Source organism: Tiliqua scincoides, chromosome 3, assembly GCF_035046505.1.
Source record: "Tiliqua scincoides isolate rTilSci1 chromosome 3, rTilSci1.hap2, whole genome shotgun sequence".
NCBI lineage: Eukaryota > Metazoa > Chordata > Lepidosauria > Squamata > Scincidae > Tiliqua > Tiliqua scincoides.
Genome location: NC_089823.1, coordinates 1,541,884 through 1,563,252, shown reverse-complemented (window position 1 = coordinate 1,563,252; position 21,369 = coordinate 1,541,884). Strand labels below are relative to the sequence as shown.

Sequence of the window (21,369 nt, the reverse complement as noted above, 5' to 3'; positions counted from 1 at the left end):
AGTGTTATGATCTGGGATATCAAGTTAGCTCCAGAAAACCCAATTCCAGCACAGCTCCTATTCAGGACAGTTTCCCTGGCAAAGGCACAAACACCAGGATTTCTACTGTACCTGAGGGACGGCTCTTCCGACCTTGCATTGAGGAGGCAATTGGGAGTCTTGGTGAGCAGATTTCTTGGGAAGTGTCCACTGAGGCAAGCTGCTTATCAAATTGGTGATCTAGAATCAAGTCCAAATCGTCGTCGTCTACAAGCAAGGAAGCCTTCATGATCTGCAAACAAGGGCAGAGCTGGGTCACCATAAGCTGAATGCCTGAACAAGTGACCAAGCAAAACGCTGTCCCAACCAGCCACCTCCTTTCCACCTGCATTAACATCTGAAGTGAGATTGTGAGTGTGCTAGCTCCACGTTTACTCCAACTGAACCTGAACCAAGGCATCATGCTGCTACAGGGCAAAACAATTACATGACAGTGAACCCAAGATGCATAGGCAGAGGACAGCATCCCAGAAGTCTGGATCAAGTCTTGCTTACCTGGACTTGCCAGAACAAAAACCAACATCTAGTTTAGGTGTTCTTAAGCCTTTTATGATTACAGATCTACAATGGTTGGCCCAATATGTCTCCATTATCCCCTTCGTCAGACTGTCAAAATCAATATCACCACCAATCCTATTAGGTACCAGCATAATTCCAAAAGAGGTCAATAGCTTGGGTTTACTTTACACATGGATAGCTAAGAACAGAGCGCTTCAACTCATACTGAGAATGGTAATAGAGTACCACCTAATAAGACTTTTTAAAAAAATTGTTCAGAGATTGGGTCCCACACCTTCATCATTTGGTTCCCATACCCCCATCAGGTATGGATACTCCTGGTTGAGAATCCCTGATCTAGTTATTAGAAGAATGGTTCTTTTTTTATTTTCAGAATTTTGCACCTCTGTTCATGTACAAATCTCACTGAGTAGTTATCAATGACTACAGCAGAAACAACAAGACCTTTAAAGAACCCATAAAACCAGCATAAAGGCAAGCAAGGATCTTGCCATTCAAACTAGAACATAGGAAACTGCCACTGTCTGGGTTAAGCCATGACAGTCCACCAAGTTCAATAATGCGGAAACACCAAAGAGCGGTAGCTCTCCAGGACTTCAGACAAAAATCTCTCTCTGCTCCACCTGGAGAATGAACTCCAGACCTCCTCCAGGAAAAGCAGGTGCTCTGGCACAGAGTTGGGGCCCCTCCCTAATTTGCAGGTTGGGTGGCCTGAGCCCGTGAGCAGGTCCATTTTAGAAATATCCAAATCCCATGGAGCATGAAGGGCACAGAATGCACAAAGCTCTACCACAAGTCACTTTGAAATGCTATGAAAAAGCAGCCAAGAATGTCAACAAATTGTAATCTGTTTGAACCAAACCAGAGGCTTCTATTCATCACAGTACTACTGAACAAAAGTAAGAGAGGCTGCAAAAAAACTCTCTATACTCTGAAGTATCTGAGCACATCATACAGCTGATGAGGGTGTGCCTTCTGGCATACAGGCAAAGGAGCTTCCACTGGAAAACAGTCATCAGCAGCCCGTATGACGAAGACCAACAGTACAAAGACTGACTCACCTGCAGTGTGTGAGGGTTGACATGCAGAGAAGACGCAATTTGAAGGGAAGCTGGCATGGGTTCTTGCTCCTCTGCAAGGCCCTCTGCCACAACAGAGTCCTGAGCAGATTCCTGGGTGATGTCTGCCATGTCACTGTCAACTTCTACAACTTTCCCCAGCTGGTCAATGTCTGGGCTCTACAGACACCAAGAAATGAAAGCAACACAGTAAAGAGACAAAGCTAGAAGGCACACGAGTCTCCGGGATTCATCAAGCCCAGGTGTCCCTTACCACACTTTTGGACTCCTTATGCCTCAAAAGCAAGGAGTTGTGGATTGGCAAGACTAAGCACAAAGACTTGACAAAGACACACTGTACGGTGTTGCAATGTCTCCTCCACTGAATGGCCTCTTAAATAACTACGCTGGGCACACGAGCAAGTTACCAGGATAGAGAACAGTGGATTTCAGAAGTCTTGAGGGCAGCAATTCCAACACTGCAGAATCTCACACGCAAAGCAAAGGAAGTGCCCACCCATCAATTTCTGCACAAGTGCTGAGGAAGAGACTAACAGCCCAATCCTATCCATACTTTCCTGGGAGTAAGCTGCATAGACTCTAGAGTGACTTACTTCTGGGTAGACATGCATAGGATTGGGCTCACAGTCTACAGAGATTCCAGCTGTCAAATAACTCAACTACTAGCCACTTCCTGTGATTTTCAAAACATGTTCTCTAAAGTTCTATTTTTACATATATGCTTTTTGGATCCAACAAATCTGAGGTCAAGCACATGGACCCACTTAATCCAAAAGTTGTGCATAGGGGTGTGTGTATTTTTAAGCAATCTCAATGGCCAGCTTGCACTTCCAAAACCTGGTATCAAGACAAGCACTGAGAAAAGGTTCCCTAAAAGACCTATATCCCCCATGTCCGTCTCAGAACCAGGAACCACACAGTAGTAGCTCCTTACCACACGATAGCTGAAAATTGCTCTACTGTGTGCAGTTATAGGTGCTACATAATGACATTTTAGAGCAACACAGAGGGAGAAACACAACTTTTTCAGGTCTTCCTAGCAAAATTTGTAGAAATGTATGTCTTGACTGCTTGTGTTGCATTGTGTTGCATACCACTGCCACTTACTCTCTCACAGCCCAACCCTTAACTGCCCACTGCACCAGGACTGGCATTCTGTGCGCAACAGGGCAGCAGCCGGCAGCTACTCAGGTGAAGGGGACTTTCGTCCACTTCCCCCAGGTAAGAGCAGTAGCCCCGCAGCCCTTGGCCTGTCACAGAATCAAGAGCCTCCATGTCGGGCCACGCAGCCCAACACGGATCTCAGGATTCGGTGAAGCTCCACTGGTCCTGCCTCCCTCTAGCCTCGCTCTGTCCCCCAGCATGCCTCCTCCCTGCCTCCCCCCACACCCTCATCTACCTCTCTGCTGCCCAGCAGTTTGGACAACCATGGAGTGGCGGAGCACCAGAGTTCCACTGGCACTAGCCCAGTGCTTGCTGGTGCTGGGCTAGCTCAGGTGCTTGGCTGGTGCTAAGGGCTTGCAAACACGCTTTACAGTATGTTTACGACAGTGTGTGCTGGCAGTAAGCCAGCGCACACTGTTTAGGATTGGACCCTCAGTTGCTAAGAAAGAGCTCATAAGGTCCCTTTTTGCTTCCTCATTTGGGATTCTGGCTGGTCGGCCTTGAAAACATGGTGGCAGCCACCAAGTCTTCACTACTGCTGAAGTAAGTCCCCCTTTTGGAGGATTTACAGGAAAACTTCTCTGCCACACTGCAGAACTCTGGTGAAGTAGAGAAGTGGGGGGGTGGAGGCAGTCTTGCTAGCTTGGATGCGCACAGGGAGTTGCATGTGCAGGAGGAATATCCTCTTTACACCTACTTCTGGTAGAGTCCTCGAACTACTTGGGGGGGGAAGGAGGATGGAATGACGGACACACATGTGCACACACAGGTCCCCTGCTTTTCAGTTGATCAGACTGGGTAACAATCCCTGTTGTAGGTATCTTATTTCAACCTTCAGATAGACCCCAGTTCATGTCACTGTTTTTTCTACCTTGATGGGAGCTGAAGGTTTTCCACTCAGAACTAATTGCTGGGACACTGATTGGCCTGGTGGAAGTACTTGAGCCGTTTTTAACTTCTTTGCATCTGCTTTTGATGGGTGCTCCTCTTCTTCCTCATCAGAATCTTGCAAGCCATATTTGGAGAAGTGAGCTACCTGGACAGAGACAGAAGCCAGAGGTGACTGAGCAAGTTGTACAGAGATAGAAAGTCGCTTGCCAAAGTCAAAACAAAAACCTGCCTATTGTGATTTATGTCAGTTGCCTGCTCAGGGAGAGTGATTCTAATAGAGCAGTCAACATGGAGCAGTTTGTGTGATCAGCAATAAAGACGCACTCTTAAAGCAACCGCCCTTCACACTGCTTGCAGTTTAAAATCTTATAGATCACGGCAAAGAGAAAGACAAGGGCTTCAGTATTGTACTGGTTTCATTCATTCATAACAAACTGGGGTTACCTTAAAAATCCATGAACCGGTTTCAGGGCGGTACTCCTTAAACTGGGCACCCTGCTTCCGAGAGACGGCCTCCAGCCTCCCTTCATAGTTCATTTCTGCCAGACGTTCTGGGCTCTTTATCAAGCAACGCGAGGTTTTGTCAGTAGGCCATACTCCATCCAAAGTTACTTCAGCACGCCTGTTAAAAAAACCCAGAAAGGTTGAATCATAACTACCCCTGCAGAAGAAGAGACAGTAGTTGTGCCTTCTTTCAGAGAAAGTGATCCAATATAAAGTTCATAAAAGTCTGTGTTACCTGTTTAAACCTTCCCCAATTGGTGGCTTCAGTTCATCATCTGGATAGACAATAACTTCCTTCCTGCGGATGTGCACAATCTCATCCAAATTCAAGTTAGTCAGGTTGACTTCGCCTTCAAAGAAGATGGAGCCATAGCCTAGAGAGAAGATAGCCACCAGAGGATCAGACTAGCCTGGATTGCTTCTACTACAAACGTCACAAAAACTCATTCTTTGAAGGACACCAACATCCTCCTTCTCCCAGAGTCATCTACGACTATGCATGTTTCATATGTGAGAGCATGCATTCTAAGCCTGGGGCAGGCAGCTGGTGACAAGTATGGAGAAAGATCCGTGTATGCACACATCTACTGCAGAGGACAGTGGCTCTGCTTGCTCCCAGTTGCAGTTGTACAGGCGCTAGATTCTGCTGCATGCATGAACCAAGCCTGTGCTGATGAATGCATGCAAATTGTACTTTGTGGTTTCAGATGAAGCACCTCCTCAACCCCAATGACTTACAAGCACAACCCTATAACTCTGGACAATGCACAATTTGCCTCTGAAACGAAAATAGCTAATCGTCACTAATTTTGATGTGCTGAACAAGAAAATGACAATAAAATCTGTCAATTGGCTCTAGTTTAAGAGGTGGTAAGAAAAACACAGACATTTATTTACTGTTATTTACCAGTATGCACTTACAGAACTGTCTGCTGCAGATCTCACAAACCACAGCCAATTTTGAATTTTCATTATCATTCGTGTTCACCAGCTCAAAATCTAAGAGAAATGAATATTTTACTCCTGGAGGCATGACCTTTGTAAAAATTTGTTGTCCAGTGTAATCAGTGATCTCAATCCATCCCAGAGTCAGTGGGTCGAAGAGCACTTCACGCTGTGCTGGATCTCCTTCATCTCAAGAAGCAAAGCAGCAAGTAGAAACAGTTACGTCTCAGGCATGATGAAAAACAGTAATCGTATTAGCCCATGAAATACTGAGAGAAGCTCTTCATTCCCTCCTATCAAATGTATGGGTGGAAATTTGGCACATTGTCCCCACTGCAGCTACGGAGGGGAAAAACTGTCCAATGTCTCTGATAAGGTTGCACGTTTTCTAGGAGGATGCCCCTACCAATTTTTCTCCTGTTAGGAAGCAGGAAATACCAAGGAATTGGGGTCATCCTTCTGCTTCTTGCTCTCAGAAGCCAGTAGGCTCTGACTTGAGGGCAGAGAAATTACCTCTGCTCTGACTGCCTGACACTGGATAAGACATACTACACGAATGAAGAGGCATGGTAGGGAGCGCCTGAAAGGGTCCTGTGCTTCACCACCAGGTTCATGACTAAGAAACGTATCATGGTAATGAACCCAATAATCTGGAGCATTTCACAGGACAAAGAGAAGCCTGCCCAGAACTGTTATCACATCTCATTGACCAGAGTTGAACTTCTCCAAGACCAGCAGTTACTTCGAGGTCAAACAGAAGAGAACTTTTGACAAAGCAGCTGTAACAGAAAGACCCAACCTGTGCTGTGAAACACCCTCACCTTTACGGCCTACAGTGAAGTCCATTACCAGGCACTCTCCTCTGTCATTCGTCATTTTGGCCAGCTCCTCCATGGATGGAATGGTGTAGTATCCCACACGGGTTAAAACAATTCCTAGAAGAACCAAAGCCTAGTTTAAGACCATCAGTAACAGAAGTAGAGGTAGAGACTGAAGAACAGTATAGGGAAAATGAACAAAAATCCCCTAAGTGATACCACATATGTGCCTCCTTCAAGGTGCCCGTATGGATGCAAAAACATGCGGAAGTTAAAGAGTAAGTGGTTTGAGGAGAACAACTTTAGTAGGAAAATGCAGGCCAATTACATTAACAGCAAACAAGACTTTGACACAAAACTCACAACACTGAACAAATGATTAGCTCCACATCAAGATGCAACGACACCTGGGACCAGCTCAAATCAACTGCTGCAAAGCTGTGGAAGCGTTTCTAGAAATACTTCGACGCTGTGCAGCCGCTGACTCAAGGGATCTTCTTCCAGAGCAGTTCTGACACTACTGGAAACACAGTGGCCCCGGTACTGCCTCTGGTCACAAGGCGCCCTGTCCAGGCTCAATGTTCAAGAGCACACAGCTGCCAGGTCAGTGACTGAAGTTCACTGAAACGCTCAGGGTCATCTTCCCTTAAATTGGATAAAGTGAACTGGATCCGAGGCTGGAAAGAGGCAGCAGTGTCTGCAGTATGAAGAGCTTTCAAGGCGAGAGACTGCCTGCATCCACAAAAAGCAGACTGCCTCCCTCCTCCACTACATCTTTCCCGAGCCGGAGCCTGGCTACGTTAGGGGGAAAGAAAGCCCCCTTCGGAAGAACAGAAGACTCGCCTGCTGGGTGCGCATGGTGCAGGCCTTCCACCTCCTCTTCGCGGTCCTCCTGCAAGGATTCCTCAGGGAACAAGGCATCCTCGCTGCTGCCTTCCACCCCGTTCCGCAATGCAGTGTGCATGTTCAGGGCCATGATGGTGTCATCCACATGGTTGTGGTGCTTGTGAAGGACGTTCTCTGGGGTCTGCTTGGCAGCAGGATTGCTAAAGAGGCCGGTCACTTCATGCTGGTCGTCTTCCTCCTCCTGCTCCCCGTCTTCTCTGTGGTTCTCATCAATTGATCTTGAGAGGAAATTGAATCTGAGGAGAAAAAGTGAGGCCACAGAACTACTTGCCACCTGCTCCAGAACACGGCACGAGCTGAAGAACAAATTTCAGGGGCTTATGCCAGAGAGTCAGGTTTCTGTTTGATTTTAATACCTCTATGTCAGGTATCTCCAAACTTTTCAGTTTGGAGAACACATCATAGCCACACTGTGTATACTGGACATTTTCACGGGCTAAAAAAATCAGTTTTATTTATTTATGAATGAAATTTTAATAAATGAGTAAGTTTTACTTGGATTTTTTTTGTAATCAGCGTGATATCATTCAGAACAAAAGAGAAGCGTGACAATTACAAAGAAATAATGCCATACTTAAACTGATAAATGATATATGAGTAAAAATGTCAAACGTTAGCAAATGCTCTGACAAAAAAGGCAAGTTGCTGCGGGCTGGATAAAATCTTGTGGCAGGCTGGATTTAGCCCCCGGGTCGCTGTTTGGAGACTTAGCAGAACATATAGGAAAAGAACAACAGCCCCACTGGATCAGGCCATAGGCCCATCTAGTCCAGCTTCCTGTATCTCACAGTGGCCCACCAAATACTCCAGGGAACACACCAGATAACAAGAGACCTGCATCCTGGTGCCCTCCATTGCATCTGACATTCTGACATAGCCAATTTCTAAAATCAGGAGGTTGCACATATACATCATGACTTGCAACCCATAATGGATTTTTTCTTCAGAAATTTGCCCAACCCCTTTTAAAGGCATATAGGCCAGATGCCACCACCACATCCTATGGCAAGAAATTCCACAGACCAGCCACACTCTACAGCTGTTCTACAGTTTCTACACTGCTGTGCAACAGAAAGGCAGGTACATACACAGCAAATGTCAAGAAAAGTGTTTTAGTGCCATGGGGCCAAGAAGTTTCTCTCAAGAGGCCAGCTTCTTCTTGCATTTGGCAACGCCCCCCAAAAAAACCCCAATGAAAAAGTTTGTAACTTGGACAAAAACAGCCAAAGGAAGCAACTAGGCCATAAACTACTGGCTATTTAAATGAACTTTTTCAATTCATACAGAAACATTTGCGTATATCTTATAAGCCAAAAACTGAGCCGGCAGCCAGAAAGCTGAATCCAAGAGCCTGGAATAGGCAGAAGATCAGAGCTTGGAAACTTCTACCCTTCATCTCACATGGGAGTCTGCCATGCCCCAAGGTAGGGTCTGAGGGCACATGGAGACAGCAGTCTTGCTGAAGCTCAGCAGAATTGAGTAGGGCCTGGGTGGGAGACCATCAGGGAACTTCTGTATGCCACCTTGAATACAGAGTCAACACTCAAGTCAAACCATTTCTGACAACAACACACTCCTCTTGGTGCCTGACACAACAATGCTGAGTCACTATATCAACGATAACTGGTACGCTTGCATCACTGCTGTTTAAAAAAATGCAAAATCAGTACATGAGACATCACCATCTGTGATGAATAAGGCCAACAGCAATCCTTGGCAAGGTCTACATCCCAAGAGAGATTTGCAGGACTCCCAGTTAGTGAGGAAACAAATGGAAACATCGTTCATTTTACACTGACTCTACATTCCCTGAAAATGCTCTCATTCTGGTACAAATGCATCTTTTCTGGGCCCATCTGCCTTCCAGAAATGGTTCCACTTCATCTTTAAAAATCTGTAAAAATCTGTAAAAGATCTGTAAAAAGTGCTTTCAGCATTTACTAGAAAGGTTTTTATCCTGCCTTGCCGCTGCCGGAGCAGATGCCCAAATGTTGTGTAGGTAGTCAAGAGCCCCATGGAGCAGCTCTTTGGCATATGGAGGACCAGGAAATTTGGCCATTTTAAAATAGCCTGACACTAGAGACCCTGAAGCTCCATTCTGATTTCTGGCCAAAAACAACAGTGTATTTTATTCTGTACACTCTAAGTTTTAAGTAGGGTGGTACTGGAGTAACCCTCCTGAGATCGAGACACCAGCACTCAGACTACAACTTCATTTCCAAAAGTTGGGGACCTGTGAGTACTTGCACATGGGGTGGGTGAGGGAGATTCTACTCTTCTTGCAATAGCACAAGACAGCTGACCTCTGGGGGCAGACAGGGAGTAGCCTGTTCCCAAGCAACGAACCTCAGAAGTGCAGCACAAAGGTCCTATCAAGGAGACTGCCAAGGCTATCAAGTGAGAAGCTGCTCGTTTGAGAGAACTGAGTTTATCCCCAATTCTGCTTCTCCTGTTGCCTCCACAGAATTTGGCATGCAGAGAACCTCTTTTAAAAGGTAAAGTTTTCATGCCCTTACAGTTGCTAAAGTGAAGTTACAAAGTGTGTGGACAACACATGGCAAGGTCTCAATAGCCAGGATGGAGGATGTATTCTTGGTGACAGAGGCGTCACTGCCCTATGCAGGTTCTTGGCCCTCTTTATCAAGAGGAAAATCAGATTACATGAAGCACATATGTACACTTCCTTAGTCCACATAATTGATATGGGTTACAGAACTTGGGAGCCCATGGTTGCCTTTTTGACTGCTTTTGCTTGAAAGTACACTGCCTCAATAACAATGCATAACAGCTATGATTTCCATAGCCCACAGCTGGACTCAGCCTAAAGAGGCTCCAAGGAATAAGTGTACATTTTCACTGGAAATTCATCAAAGCAGAGATCAGGACTTGTCATCTGAGAAGCAGTAATCATTAAGCACCCCCCAGGCCAAATCTCCACCTATATACTACTTGTGAAAGATGCCAAACAGCTGTTACAACAAAATCAGTGACCGTGTTTTTCCAGGGCGAGAACTAACCTCACTATACAGGTGGCTCATGAACCCTGCTCCTACACTTAATCCACGACAAAACCTTGTACAACATCACTAGCTTCATGGGCTAAAACAGAGGTTTGCAAGTGCCTGCAATTCAGCAGCAAGACTGCTCCTTTAATTAAGTAGTTTCTATCTACAAAACACACAGAGGACATGATTCTTTGGTACAAATGTAGGCATACCGCTCTCCATTTTCTGGATACTCAGACGGAGAGGCAAGATCATCAGCTTCACAACTGAGAGGAGAGAAGAGATTGCTGTTGTTGAGGTTCTTCAAAACCAACTTCTTAATTCTCTTCCTGAAAAAGATCAAGGTCACAGTTGAGAAGTTACATAGAACTCCCATGGCTATAAGGCATAGGCAAAACAGTCTGGTTAAACTCCAGGTGAGTAATCTTCACCTGGTAGGGCCGAGGTTCCCAAACCAGGGCATTGTGACACCCCAGCTAGGGGAAACTGGTCACTATGCCCTTAAGGGGTGTGGTGATGGAACAACAGCACCCCCAGGATTGTGCCACCACCGCCGCAACAAAGGGGCATTTTTGCACTCACTGGGGGTAGCATACATCCTCTCTGAGCTTCTGAAGGTCCCCCGGAAGGCTTTAGAAGTGCACTTCCACTTTTTCTAAAAACTGGAAGTGTGCTTCAAAGGCCTCCTGAGGGCCTTCAGAAGCCTTCTGAGAGTCAAGTTGGCCATGCACAGCCTGTCCAGGTCACCTCCTGGGCCTGACTGGAAGACTCTTCTGGTTGTGTCCGGGAGACAGGTCAGCCTCCTGTTCGGGACCTGGGGTGGGTGTTGTCATGAATATGTACATGTTAGGCCTTGGTTAGCATGTGGAGCCTGAACCAAACTAAGTCAGTAACGGAGAACTTGCTAGCAGTTCCTAGCTGTAAGAATGTGAGTAAACAAACATAAAGATTGTTGTCTCTCCTCTGCTGGCCAGAAAGGACAGACAACAAGAATTACAACCTATTGGAATGTAGCACCTTTGCAGACAGAACGGCGCCTTATCAAGCTGATGAAATGCAGCCGTGGATCTCCGGTTTGGGGGGAGGGGGTTAAGAACTAGGAGGACTAGCAACCAGACCCACTTCAATCAGAAACTTTTGAGGACAGAACCTTCTCGGACAGTCTAAATAAGTATGAAGTCACCTCAGCACTATTAGCATAAGAAGTATAATAATGAAGCCCAAGCGGTGTGTCCGGGGCCTTCTTGGACAGAGTTTTTGGGTGCAATATCCTGCACGCTGTGAGCTCCTTCGTCCAACAATGGCATCTGGTCTCACAGGTAGACTGGAGCTAAAAGATCCATAAGAAGCTGACCCAGGCGAGTGATAGGGATTAATAGAGATAGCCAGCTAGCTTTGTTATTTTATTGCTGTTATGTTTCCTAGATGTTTATGCCTCTAGCATTTGCTGCCTTATGTAACCTTATGTACTTAATAAACTAAAATCTATTTTACTAAGTTGTTTCATTGTCTGTTGGGGACAAAGGTTCAGAATCCTGCCTAGCCGTTCAGCAAGCTACCAAGCGCTCATTGAGGTCTAGTAACCTGAGGACTGAGGCTTTAATTGGAGAAAGTGCTCAGTGCCTGCAAGGGATAGAATTAAGCCTAGAGGGTCTCAGTGTCCCTGGACTGAGACACTGGCATGTACAGGGTGGTGGCAGTACTACTGAACAGGGGGCCTTGAGGGCTTTAGGGTTCTGAACTCTGAGCACCCCAAACCTCCCTAAGTTTGCGACTGGGGTGTCAAATCTGCAGACCCTGAATCAGCATATAAGAAGGTATGACCTGTACTAGGATACCTTTCAACAGCAGTACACTACATAGTTCTCTTCTACCAGATGCATGAAAATAGAAACACTCTCTACAGAAACTGATGGAACTCATTAGAGTTCTGGGTTTCAGATTATGCGAGACCTTGAAAAAAGGTCCATGCGATCTTGGGGAAAAAAATAGATTGCCTTTCATCAATTCCAGCATCCCACTGAGCACTCCCCCACAAACAATCAAATTTAATTGTGTGCAGGGGGTGGGGGTTTTACATTTGGTTCACAACAATTCCAATCCTGCCATGGTGGTCTGTGGGCTCCTGAAGTTAGGGAACCACTGCTTTAGACTGAACAAGGAGTCACAGAGCAGACTGAAGGGTACAGACACCAAACCCAAAAGAAAATGGAACGAGTCCCTGTTCCACATGAAAACCAGAATGGCCTGGAGTTCAAGGCATCAGGAATCACATGCTAAAGGTATTTCAGTTTTGCAGTCTCCAACATCACCTGCACCCCTAGGTAATGGCTGAACACTCACTTGGGCATAAAGGCCCCGTTGGACAGGGCTGGTTCATCATCATCCAGGCCATCAAAGAGGTGGGACTTCGAGGAGCCTGTTGTCTGCAAAGCTTTTGGCCGCACTCGAGTGGCAGGGCGAGGAGTCAGCTTGTAGTGAGTGGGTGTGGTCAACGCCTTCTGAGCTGCTGGATTGGTTGGCTTCAGTCTCTGAAAGAGAAACACAAAGTGCAAACTGGAGGAAGTGTGTCCGAGCAGACTGTGATGAAAGAGTTAGAGTTGTGGTTTCTGTTAGGGATTTCCCTCTGATTCCTTCCAATGACTGAGGTCCCTCAGACTTAAAAACGGGGGCCAGCCAATCGGAGGGCTGGGAAGTCTCTAGGCCTGAGGGAGGCTCTCTCTCTCTCTCTTCTGCTGCGGGCTCCAGACTGGGCAGGACAGAGGGGTCTTCTGGTCAGCAGAGAGAAGCTGCTGGGGAAAGAGAGCCCCAGAGTAGAAGAGAAGGGACCAGGCAGAAGACAGTCATGTCAGGCTCTGTTTGGCTTGCTTTGTTCCTTCCCAATCAGAGATGGGAGCTCTCAGTGGACTCAGTTCAGGCCAGGTCAAGTGGGATCCCGTTTTGCGGAGGCGGAGCATGATCACCCCACTCTCACTTTCCCTGACCCGAGGAGCCCTGCAGGCGCTTGTGCCCAGCTCCCCGCAGCTAGGGACGGCTGCTGCAGGTACTGGAGAGTGCACCCCAGTCCCTGCAGCCCAGTCAAAAGGGGACGTGGAGCGATCGCGCACCGCTTCCGGTTTAGCTTGGCAATGACTTGGCTGACCATATAGAAGAGGAGGTGGCTAAGAAAAGGAGATTTACCCACAGTCAAACCCAAGCTCTTCAGTCCCCTGAGCCCTCCAGCGATGCAGGGCAAGAAGCTCCACACCAGGACTCAAGAATCTTAAACCCCCGTTACCTCCCTGGAACCTGCTAGCTACCCTGGCCAAGAGGCCCTCAACAGCTTCAGAGAGCATAACCCATGCTAAGTGGGTAAGAGGCACTTTTTCAAGTGGGTGCTCCTCTTTTATTTAGCAGGGGGAGAGTAACTGGCCCTCCTCACCCCAGCAGTGTCTTTTCTAGTGGCTGTCTGCTGGTATTCTTTTGCATCTTTTTAGATTGTGAGCCCTTTTGGGACAGGGAGCCATTTGATTTTTCTCTGTAAACTGCTTTGTGAACTTTTAGTTGAAAAGCGGTATATAAATACTGTTAATAATAATTAGTAATAATACTAATAATAATAATGAAGAAGAAAAAGGAACATAAAAGTAGTCCAGTATATCCCAAAAGAGTCAGATGGATTCAAGCCTGGGGGGAAGTAAGTGGAACTGATGCCTGTTACTAAGCAGCCCACCCCACCTTCAGATGCAGCTCAGGCTAAGAAGAAGACTGGACAGAAAAAGCAGAAAAATGGAGTAGATGAGCAGGGTGCCAAGAGCGACTCATTTCTGTCAGGAAAGGTTTCTTCAAAAAAACAGAAGACTGATAATGTCACGACACCTGTGGACGAGCCTTCGGTTCATCCAACTACTTGCATTCCTTTGATAGACTATGCTGACCAGAACTCAGCTGCAGAAAAGAGAGAAGCTGCTGGTATGGCAAAACTAGAACTGAAGGGCTTCAGGAAAGTAATGCAATGAGGCTAAAGAATGAAACTGACAATGAAAATGCAGAGATAAATTTAAGAACTTTTTGTTGACTATGAACCACATGCTCTTTACAGAAGGCCTTATGTGTGGTATAGTTGTTAAAGGAGAAGCCAAATGTGATCCAGGATGTTCTGCAGAAGGTTAATAACAAAGACTTGGCTACAGCTCTGCATCAGCTGTAAGAAAAGGACAAAATTGTGGCAATGAAAGAGAATCAGCACATTGGAAAAGGAGCAAAGTTCTTTAAAACAAAACCCATTTAGGCTACCAGGAAATTTAGCAGAAGGCAGAGATCAATCAACTGAAGCAGGAGAACAGTATCCTGTAAGACACTGTCAGTGCTTCCACCAACCAGATGAAGTCTGCTCAATGACTGTGAGACTTGCCACATTTCTGGAAAGGACAATATTGTTGCTGACGCCCTCTCCCACAAGGGCTTCCCAGCCTGAAGTCTAGGTCCTGAACTTTTGCTTTGAACATGGTTGTTGCCTAGTATGTTTAACCTATTAAGTTATCTTTTGTGTAGATTTCATTTTCAGAATCCAGAATCTGTCTCTCTCAGATGCAATCTAGCAGGGTAATGTAATGAAAGAGTTAAAGAGTTCATGACAGGCTAAGGACTAAAGTTGAATGATTGCTCCATATCAGGGACGCATGCCTGCAAAGCCAGCTACCAGTTTTGGGTCCAATGTACAGCTTCAGTGGCAATCTGGACCATGAATTCAGTGCCCTGACTGATAGCAAGATGGGCACTGAGGCTTACCAACAGCACACAGGGGATGTGATAGAAAGTAGCTCATTAGCTAAAGCACACCTAATGATACAAAATCAGAGAGTGGCAATGCCAGTGCTACTCTTCTGCATGGACTCAAGTCAACAGATCACAATGGCAGATGCCGCTCCTAATCTGTCTACCATGCAGCCAACAACTGCTCTCTTTAGATTTTCACTGCACCCAACACCAGTGCATTTTAGTAATACAGACATATACTTGGAACTGTCTGAGCTCACTACGTGGTCTTAGGCAAGCCAGTCCTCTTAGGTCGAGTCCCATAAACAGGGTTGGGATAATAATACTGACCAATCTTACAGGGTGATCAAGAGGATTACCAGATAATATACAGGTCCAGCCTTGTTATACACAGATTTTTTTATACACAGATTTGACTCAACATGAATGGCCCCTGAAAATGAGAAGGAATGTGCTGATCCCCGGAGAAGGGGAAAAATGCACCCCTTTAAAATCAGTTAGAAAAATCTGTGGATACTTAGGTTATACATGTAACCACTTGTATGACTGTCTCTCTACAACAGTAAAACACAGTTTTTCAATCTCACAGCTGATGAGAAGGACCCTTTAAATTAAAGGAAAGCAGTCATTTAATAATGCCAGAGAAGGCAGCCTGCTGATAATCCATCAATCACTCTCTCTACAGGCTTCACTCCTCCCTTCCCCCTGAGCACATGAAAGAAGGCTAAATGGCAGCAATTATCACCTTCTCCATTCTTTTCCCCTCCCTGGGGCTCCTAGTGAAGGGAGGGATTGCTTCCTCCTAGTGAAGCCTAAGCTTCTGGAGAGAGACTGATTAACTTTTACTCAGCATGTGGTTGGTCTGTGGAACTCCTTGCCACATGATGTGGTGACAGTATCTGGCCTAGATGCCTTTAAAAGGGGACTGGACAAGTTTCAGGAGGAAAAATCCATTACGGGTTACAAGCCATGATGTGCATGCACAGCCTCCTGATTTTAGAAATGGGCTATGTCAGCTGCAAGGGAGGGCACCAGGATGCAGGTCTCTTGTTATCTGGTGTGCTCCCTGGGGCATTTGGTGGGCTGCTGTGAGATACAGGAAGCTGGACTAGTTGGGCCTATGGCCTGATCCAGCGGGGCTGTTCTTATGTTCTTAACTCTGTGTGCATTACAAAGGTCATCAGGGCTGTTTTTAAATCACCAGAGCAAAGAAACTTTGTTTTTTAAATTGATTTACTATAGTGCGTTTTTTGCCATCCAAGTGAGTTCTTGGAATTGAACCCTTGAGTTATATGCACATGAAGTGCTCTGCACATTCTACAGCACTCTATACATATTCAGTGTGAGCTAGACTGGTGATTACTCAGCTGCCAACACTTCCTGTAGCAGAAGATCAAGTCAGTAAGGGAAGGGAAGCTTACTGGCCAAAACAAACACCAACCAGCAAGCAGGTTTGCCACCTACTTCATCTTAAAATGTCTACTAACAGGGATTTGCTGACAATTTTAATTTAAAGCATCTTGCTCCTCACCTCCTCTTTCTTTTTTGGGTCAGACATGGGGTTTCTGAAGAGAGGGGAATCCGCAAAAGGTGAGTAGGTCAAGCTGTTGAGGTGCTGCTGAAGAATTGCTTGCTGGGCTGCTGATGCATTTGGGTCTGTCAAAGCTGCATACAAATAAAAGAAAAGCGTTGAGTTAATATCCTGCAAGACAGCAAAATCAGCTGCTCCAGGACAAACAGGTGAGCCAAGAAAGGGAGTGCATCCTTGACCAATCCCTGTGCTGCCACCACCCACCAGTGCAGTCGACAGTGCTGAGGTGGGAAAACCAATAGATGGTTTCCACAAGGGCCCCACTTCAAGACTACTGTGGGGAGGCATGGCTGGTTCTGACACATAACAACAACACTGGTATTTATATTCCGCCTTTCTGGTCATTGGATTACTCCTCTGACGTTATTCAAGGCGGTTCACATAGGCAGGCTCTCTCTAAACCGCCATGGGGATTTTTACAATCACAAAAAGGTGCTATCTTTCAAGAACCGCACAACATTTCAGATGGATCTTTCATGGTCTGGTCTCACTTCTGGCACCCAGTTGCCTCCCACGCTAACAAGCAGCTCCTTCATCTCTCACTTGAAGAGCAGCCAAGACGCTTCTTGGCTCACACCAAAGGGCAGGTGGAATAACTCAGCTCAGCTGTCAGCTGCTTCAAGGTCTCACCATTCACAGAGCTGCTGGTGACCTTAAACCGGCGACATTCAGATGTTATCTTCGGGCTAACGGAGGCTCTACCCTCTAGACTAGACCTCCTGCCCATAGATATGCTTCCAGGCACATGCAGTGCTGAGCTATCTGAAGCACACCATTACCAATGCAACAGAACAGCGGAAGGAAAGAATGATAGGAGACGCCAAACCATCAACCACATATAGGCCTGGTGGGCAGTTGTCTCCATGTTCTGTACTGTGCCCAACACAACTACCAACAATCACAATAATGCTGAGCGGCTGCACAACCAGTTTTACCATACCCATTGAATCTGTTTGAAAGAACCCTATTTTGTCTTCATTTTTAAATTCAGATATGTAGAGTACGAGGCTGTACTACTGATTTCTATCAGACAGAGACCAGACCACTGGGTGATAATGGAAGAACAGAGCACTCTGAGCAAGACAGCTGAAATTGGGAGTCACTTCCTCCCCTGCTGAGTGCCACTGTAAGTCAGTACCACTGCATGCACGGACAACAAAAGAGTCTTCTGAACTTCTGTGTTGGTGGCAACATCAACTGACCAACCAACAGAGATTCTTGACTGCACTCTGGTGAACAGGATGAACATGGTGGGGCTCATCTCCACCTGCACAGCCCAGGAACTTCCAAGATGATTAACTCACTTCCAAGAGACACAATGGTCTTGCTCTTGGCAACCAAGTTGATTTGGAAAGCCACCCACTTCCTCATCTAAAGCTGTCCATGATAGTGGGCACTGCCCCTTATTTAAACCTTTTTCCTACAAAAACAGAAGATCCTCACTTTGATTCCTGCAACAATATTTTTGGTCATTTTTAAAAGGTTTCTTTAAGTTACAAAACAGCAACCAGCTAGTCCTCGGACTACAAATTTCTGAAGTCAACCTTTAGATTTCAGATCTCACATCACCACATCAGTCTGCTGGCTAGAGACATAGTACCAAAAGCACTTCATGTTTTCTTTCTTATCACAAAGGTATACAATCCCTGCTCCCAAATTCTACAAGATTAAGACAGAACTGAACCACAGTGAGATCCTCTTTTCAAGAGTTATTTAATACAGTCATTTTCCTCAGAAATCTCTACACAAGGATGACTGGCTGGTCTCTTATCTGGGCAGAAATGTTGTCAACACCCAACTCCTCCCATAACTTAGCAGCTTTATTGGCTGCTTTGGATGACTGGTCGTTTTCAAGTGTTGTTTTTTCCCTCTTGTAAGATGCCCTGTTGAGCTCCTGAAAGGGCGAAAGGGACAGTGCAGTATTCTAGATAAAATCCCTGTATCATTCTCTCCTTGTATTATAGCAGTAGCAGCAGAGAGCTCCCTCCTGGCTTCTGGAATACAGACTGCATCTCAACATGCACTGGAGCCCAGCAGATGACATGGTCTGCAATGGACTAATGTCGAATTGGCTGCATTCAGAACCTTTTGTCATACCAATCAGAAGCAACAGTAGCTCCCTCTAGCCCCAGTTTTTCCAGCACTGATCAAGAGACTGATCACAGTGTCTGTCAACCACTTCCTGTCGCATTCACCTGCATCAAAACAGTTTGCAATACTTCTACCCTGTGAGAGACTTGAGCTGAATTTCACAGAGCAGTCTCAATACTGTGTATGTGCAATCTCCTGATTTTAGAAATCGGCTATGTCAGATGCAAGGGAGGGCACCAGGATGCAGGTCTCTTGTTATGTGGTGTGCTCCCTGGGGCATTTGGTGGGCCGCTGTGAGATACAGGAAGCTGGACTAGATGGCCCTATGGCCTGATCCAGTGGGGCTGTTCTTATGTTCTTATCAGGATGAAGCCTGACCTCTACTAACCAAATTAACACACAAATTGGGGAAATGACAACCATCCCCAATTACAAGGGCAGCTGCAAGTGCTCTAGAATGACAATGATACAAAATCACAGGGACAACTTGCCTAATTCAATGAGTTACAAACAGAGCGTGTGCTTGCAATTTCATCTATCTAGCCAAAAGCATAACCGTCACTCTGAAACAAAACCATCTCCCTTGAGCTTTGGCTAAATCCTTAAAGGGCATCCTAAGGCAACCCCACTTGAAGCTTCCCTTTGCTTATTTAAGGTGCTGCCTTATACAGAAATATCCCCAATGGCCCACTCTACATTGACTATTAGGCAGAGGTCTAGCTTGAATCCTGGATCTTCACAAACAAGTGTGTGTTACTTCTCTTGCCTGCCAAACACTTGGTTTCTCCCATGCTCAGAGTTGAGTCCCATAATGAAAGTCCCATAGCATGATTTTGTGAACCTTCTAAGGGTTCGTTTCATTGTCCCTGTCACTCAGAGGATCTGAGAACTATGCACTTACCCACAGCAGGCTGGGGAGCTCCAAAGCCTAGAGTAGCTGTTGATGTGTTAAATCCAGGGGCACCAAATGCTCCTGTCCCCAGTGTGCCCCCTAGTTTAGGCTGGGTGCTCCCAAATAATGAAGTCTGCCCTGCACTAAGGGCTACAAGAAGAGGAGAGAAAGGGGGGAGGGAGAGAGAGAATAGTTTGTGAAAAGCAGAGACAACAAATGTATTCATGGCTTCTCAAGACAGCTCAGACAGGGAGATCATCATTCTTGGTGCTCCACAGGAAAATCTCCCCCCGTTTTCCATCACCCTTGGAGCTCCTATTGGCCAATTCTTGCTTTGCACATGGAAAAGTACCCAGATGTATTTTAAGAGCAAGTTCTTAAAAGAAAGCACATTATTAAACATGTCCATGATCTCAGCAACAGAGTTAACTACTAAGTGTGCCTGCTAACAAGAGGCTCCAGCACCATTCTCTCTTATAAAAGGAAGGGCTGAGGAGGCAGGATGGAAAGAGGACCACTCTCCTAAATCGTGAACTGCTGATCACTTAAATACAGCAGGCAGATCGGAAAGCTTGAGTAGTAACATCCTAGTGAGGACTCCAGTGTATTTAGTGCCAAGAAATCCATGAGAAAAAAGTGTAGCTACTCCAACTAAAATAAATTATGGAATGTTTCATTTGAAAGCGCACTATATTTTTCTCCCTTATGGGAGAACATTTGGACTTGATATATTTAGGGAATCCTAACTGTGGCATCTAGAATGCTGGTCACAGTCTATTAGAAGTAAGCAGATAATCTGTCCAATGCCAACACCTTCTCATTCTTTACCTGTTCCAAATCCTGTTCCCAGGCCAGTTCCCAGAGCCCCAGTTGCAGGCTTGTTTCCAAATAAGCTATTCCCAGTAGTGTTTGCACCAAAACCTACAAGAACAGAATAATCAGTGCACTCTTTAGGCATGCTAATATCCAGCCATTCCTTCTCTGGAACTGTCTGACTCACAAGCACTACACACCGTCAGTTTGCTACACAACATAAGCAATCTACTGGATCTGTTGTTCCCTACAAACTGTTTCTAAGCGCAAAGGCTTTTCTGGAAAACAGTGTGCTGCCAAATGAGTAATGGCGCAATCCTAATCCGCGCTGAAGCAGGCAAGCCAGGAGGCTTGCGCTGCATCCAACACGGAATTGCAGCGAGCAGCGGCTCAGCCATGGGTAAGGGTAAGCTCTTCCCCTTACCCGTTGGTAAGGGCCGCGCCCCTATGGGTCTCCTCGGACCTGCGCCACCTCCGGAGGTGAAGTCGCTCTGCTCGCCCCGGGGACGGGGTTGGGATCCAGCATAACTGCCGGCTCCCAGCCCTGCCCCCGGCTGCCACACACCCGCCCTCCCCCCGCCCAGTAACGCCCCCTCCCCCCGCCCACCTTTGCTGCTTATGTCAGCGTGCTTGTGCCGACACAAGCGGCCACGCGGGAGCCACGGCGGAGGCTTCTGCCTCTGTCTGCACGGCAGCGCATGCAGCTCCCGCCTAAGGAGGTGCAAACATGCTTTATGGCACGTTTGCAACCCTCAAGGGCCACCCATACTGGCATAACTGCTGGTTAGGATTGTGCCCTAACTCAGTAACCTCTTCTCCCATTATCTAGGGGCAGGGGCTCCAAAATCAGGAGTAGGCTGCTAAGGCACCGTGGCCAACTGTGCAGGACCATCTTCTTTCTCTCTCTACACTGCCCCCCAAAATATAATAAAAATCTGGTTCTTTCTCCCAGTTTAATCTTTTAAGCTATAGCATACTTGTCATGAAACTGTTGTTTCATGTGGGTTCTTACATTGGTATTACAGTAGCTGGGACTCCTTGGGTGCAAAAGATTCAGGTGAGAATGGTTGGGTTCATTAGAGAAGAGAATAAAAGCCTTTAGAGAAGTGAACTTTGTTGTGGATGAGACCTAAGGGAGAGTTAGCCTCACTCTGGTGGTGTGAGTAAATGAGAGAAGCTAAATTAATTCTGACTAGTCAGCAGAAGAGTTAGATATTGTTAGATGTTTATCTTTTCTTTCTAGTTGTTTTCAGCAGGTTCACAAAAGGGTTCTGCCTTAGGAGAGTCCTGTAGGTTTGGGAGCCTCCTATAAATATTGTACCTTCAGCCAACCGCGTCTGGATTCTGCAGTAGG

The 21,369-nt window shown here is 46.2% G+C and overlaps 1 protein-coding gene across 1 annotated transcript in view; it reads right to left on the bottom strand.

Moving 5' to 3' along the window:
* NUP98 (nucleoporin 98 and 96 precursor) overlaps window positions 1-21,369 on the bottom strand; it is a 67,981-nt gene that overhangs the window by 20,787 nt on the left and 25,825 nt on the right. Inside the window, exons 12-23 of the mRNA XM_066619439.1 lie at window positions 20,031-20,123; window positions 19,212-19,352; window positions 16,160-16,293; window positions 12,214-12,401; window positions 10,083-10,199; window positions 6,803-7,101; window positions 5,963-6,076; window positions 4,432-4,570; window positions 4,137-4,314; window positions 3,673-3,837; window positions 1,620-1,796; window positions 112-271 (exon numbers count right to left, since the gene is read on the bottom strand). Coding sequence (XP_066475536.1) covers window positions 112-271; window positions 1,620-1,796; window positions 3,673-3,837; window positions 4,137-4,314; window positions 4,432-4,570; window positions 5,963-6,076; window positions 6,803-7,101; window positions 10,083-10,199; window positions 12,214-12,401; window positions 16,160-16,293; window positions 19,212-19,352; window positions 20,031-20,123 — 1,905 coding nt within the window. The remainder of the gene's footprint in view (window positions 1-111; window positions 272-1,619; window positions 1,797-3,672; window positions 3,838-4,136; window positions 4,315-4,431; window positions 4,571-5,962; window positions 6,077-6,802; window positions 7,102-10,082; window positions 10,200-12,213; window positions 12,402-16,159; window positions 16,294-19,211; window positions 19,353-20,030; window positions 20,124-21,369) is intronic.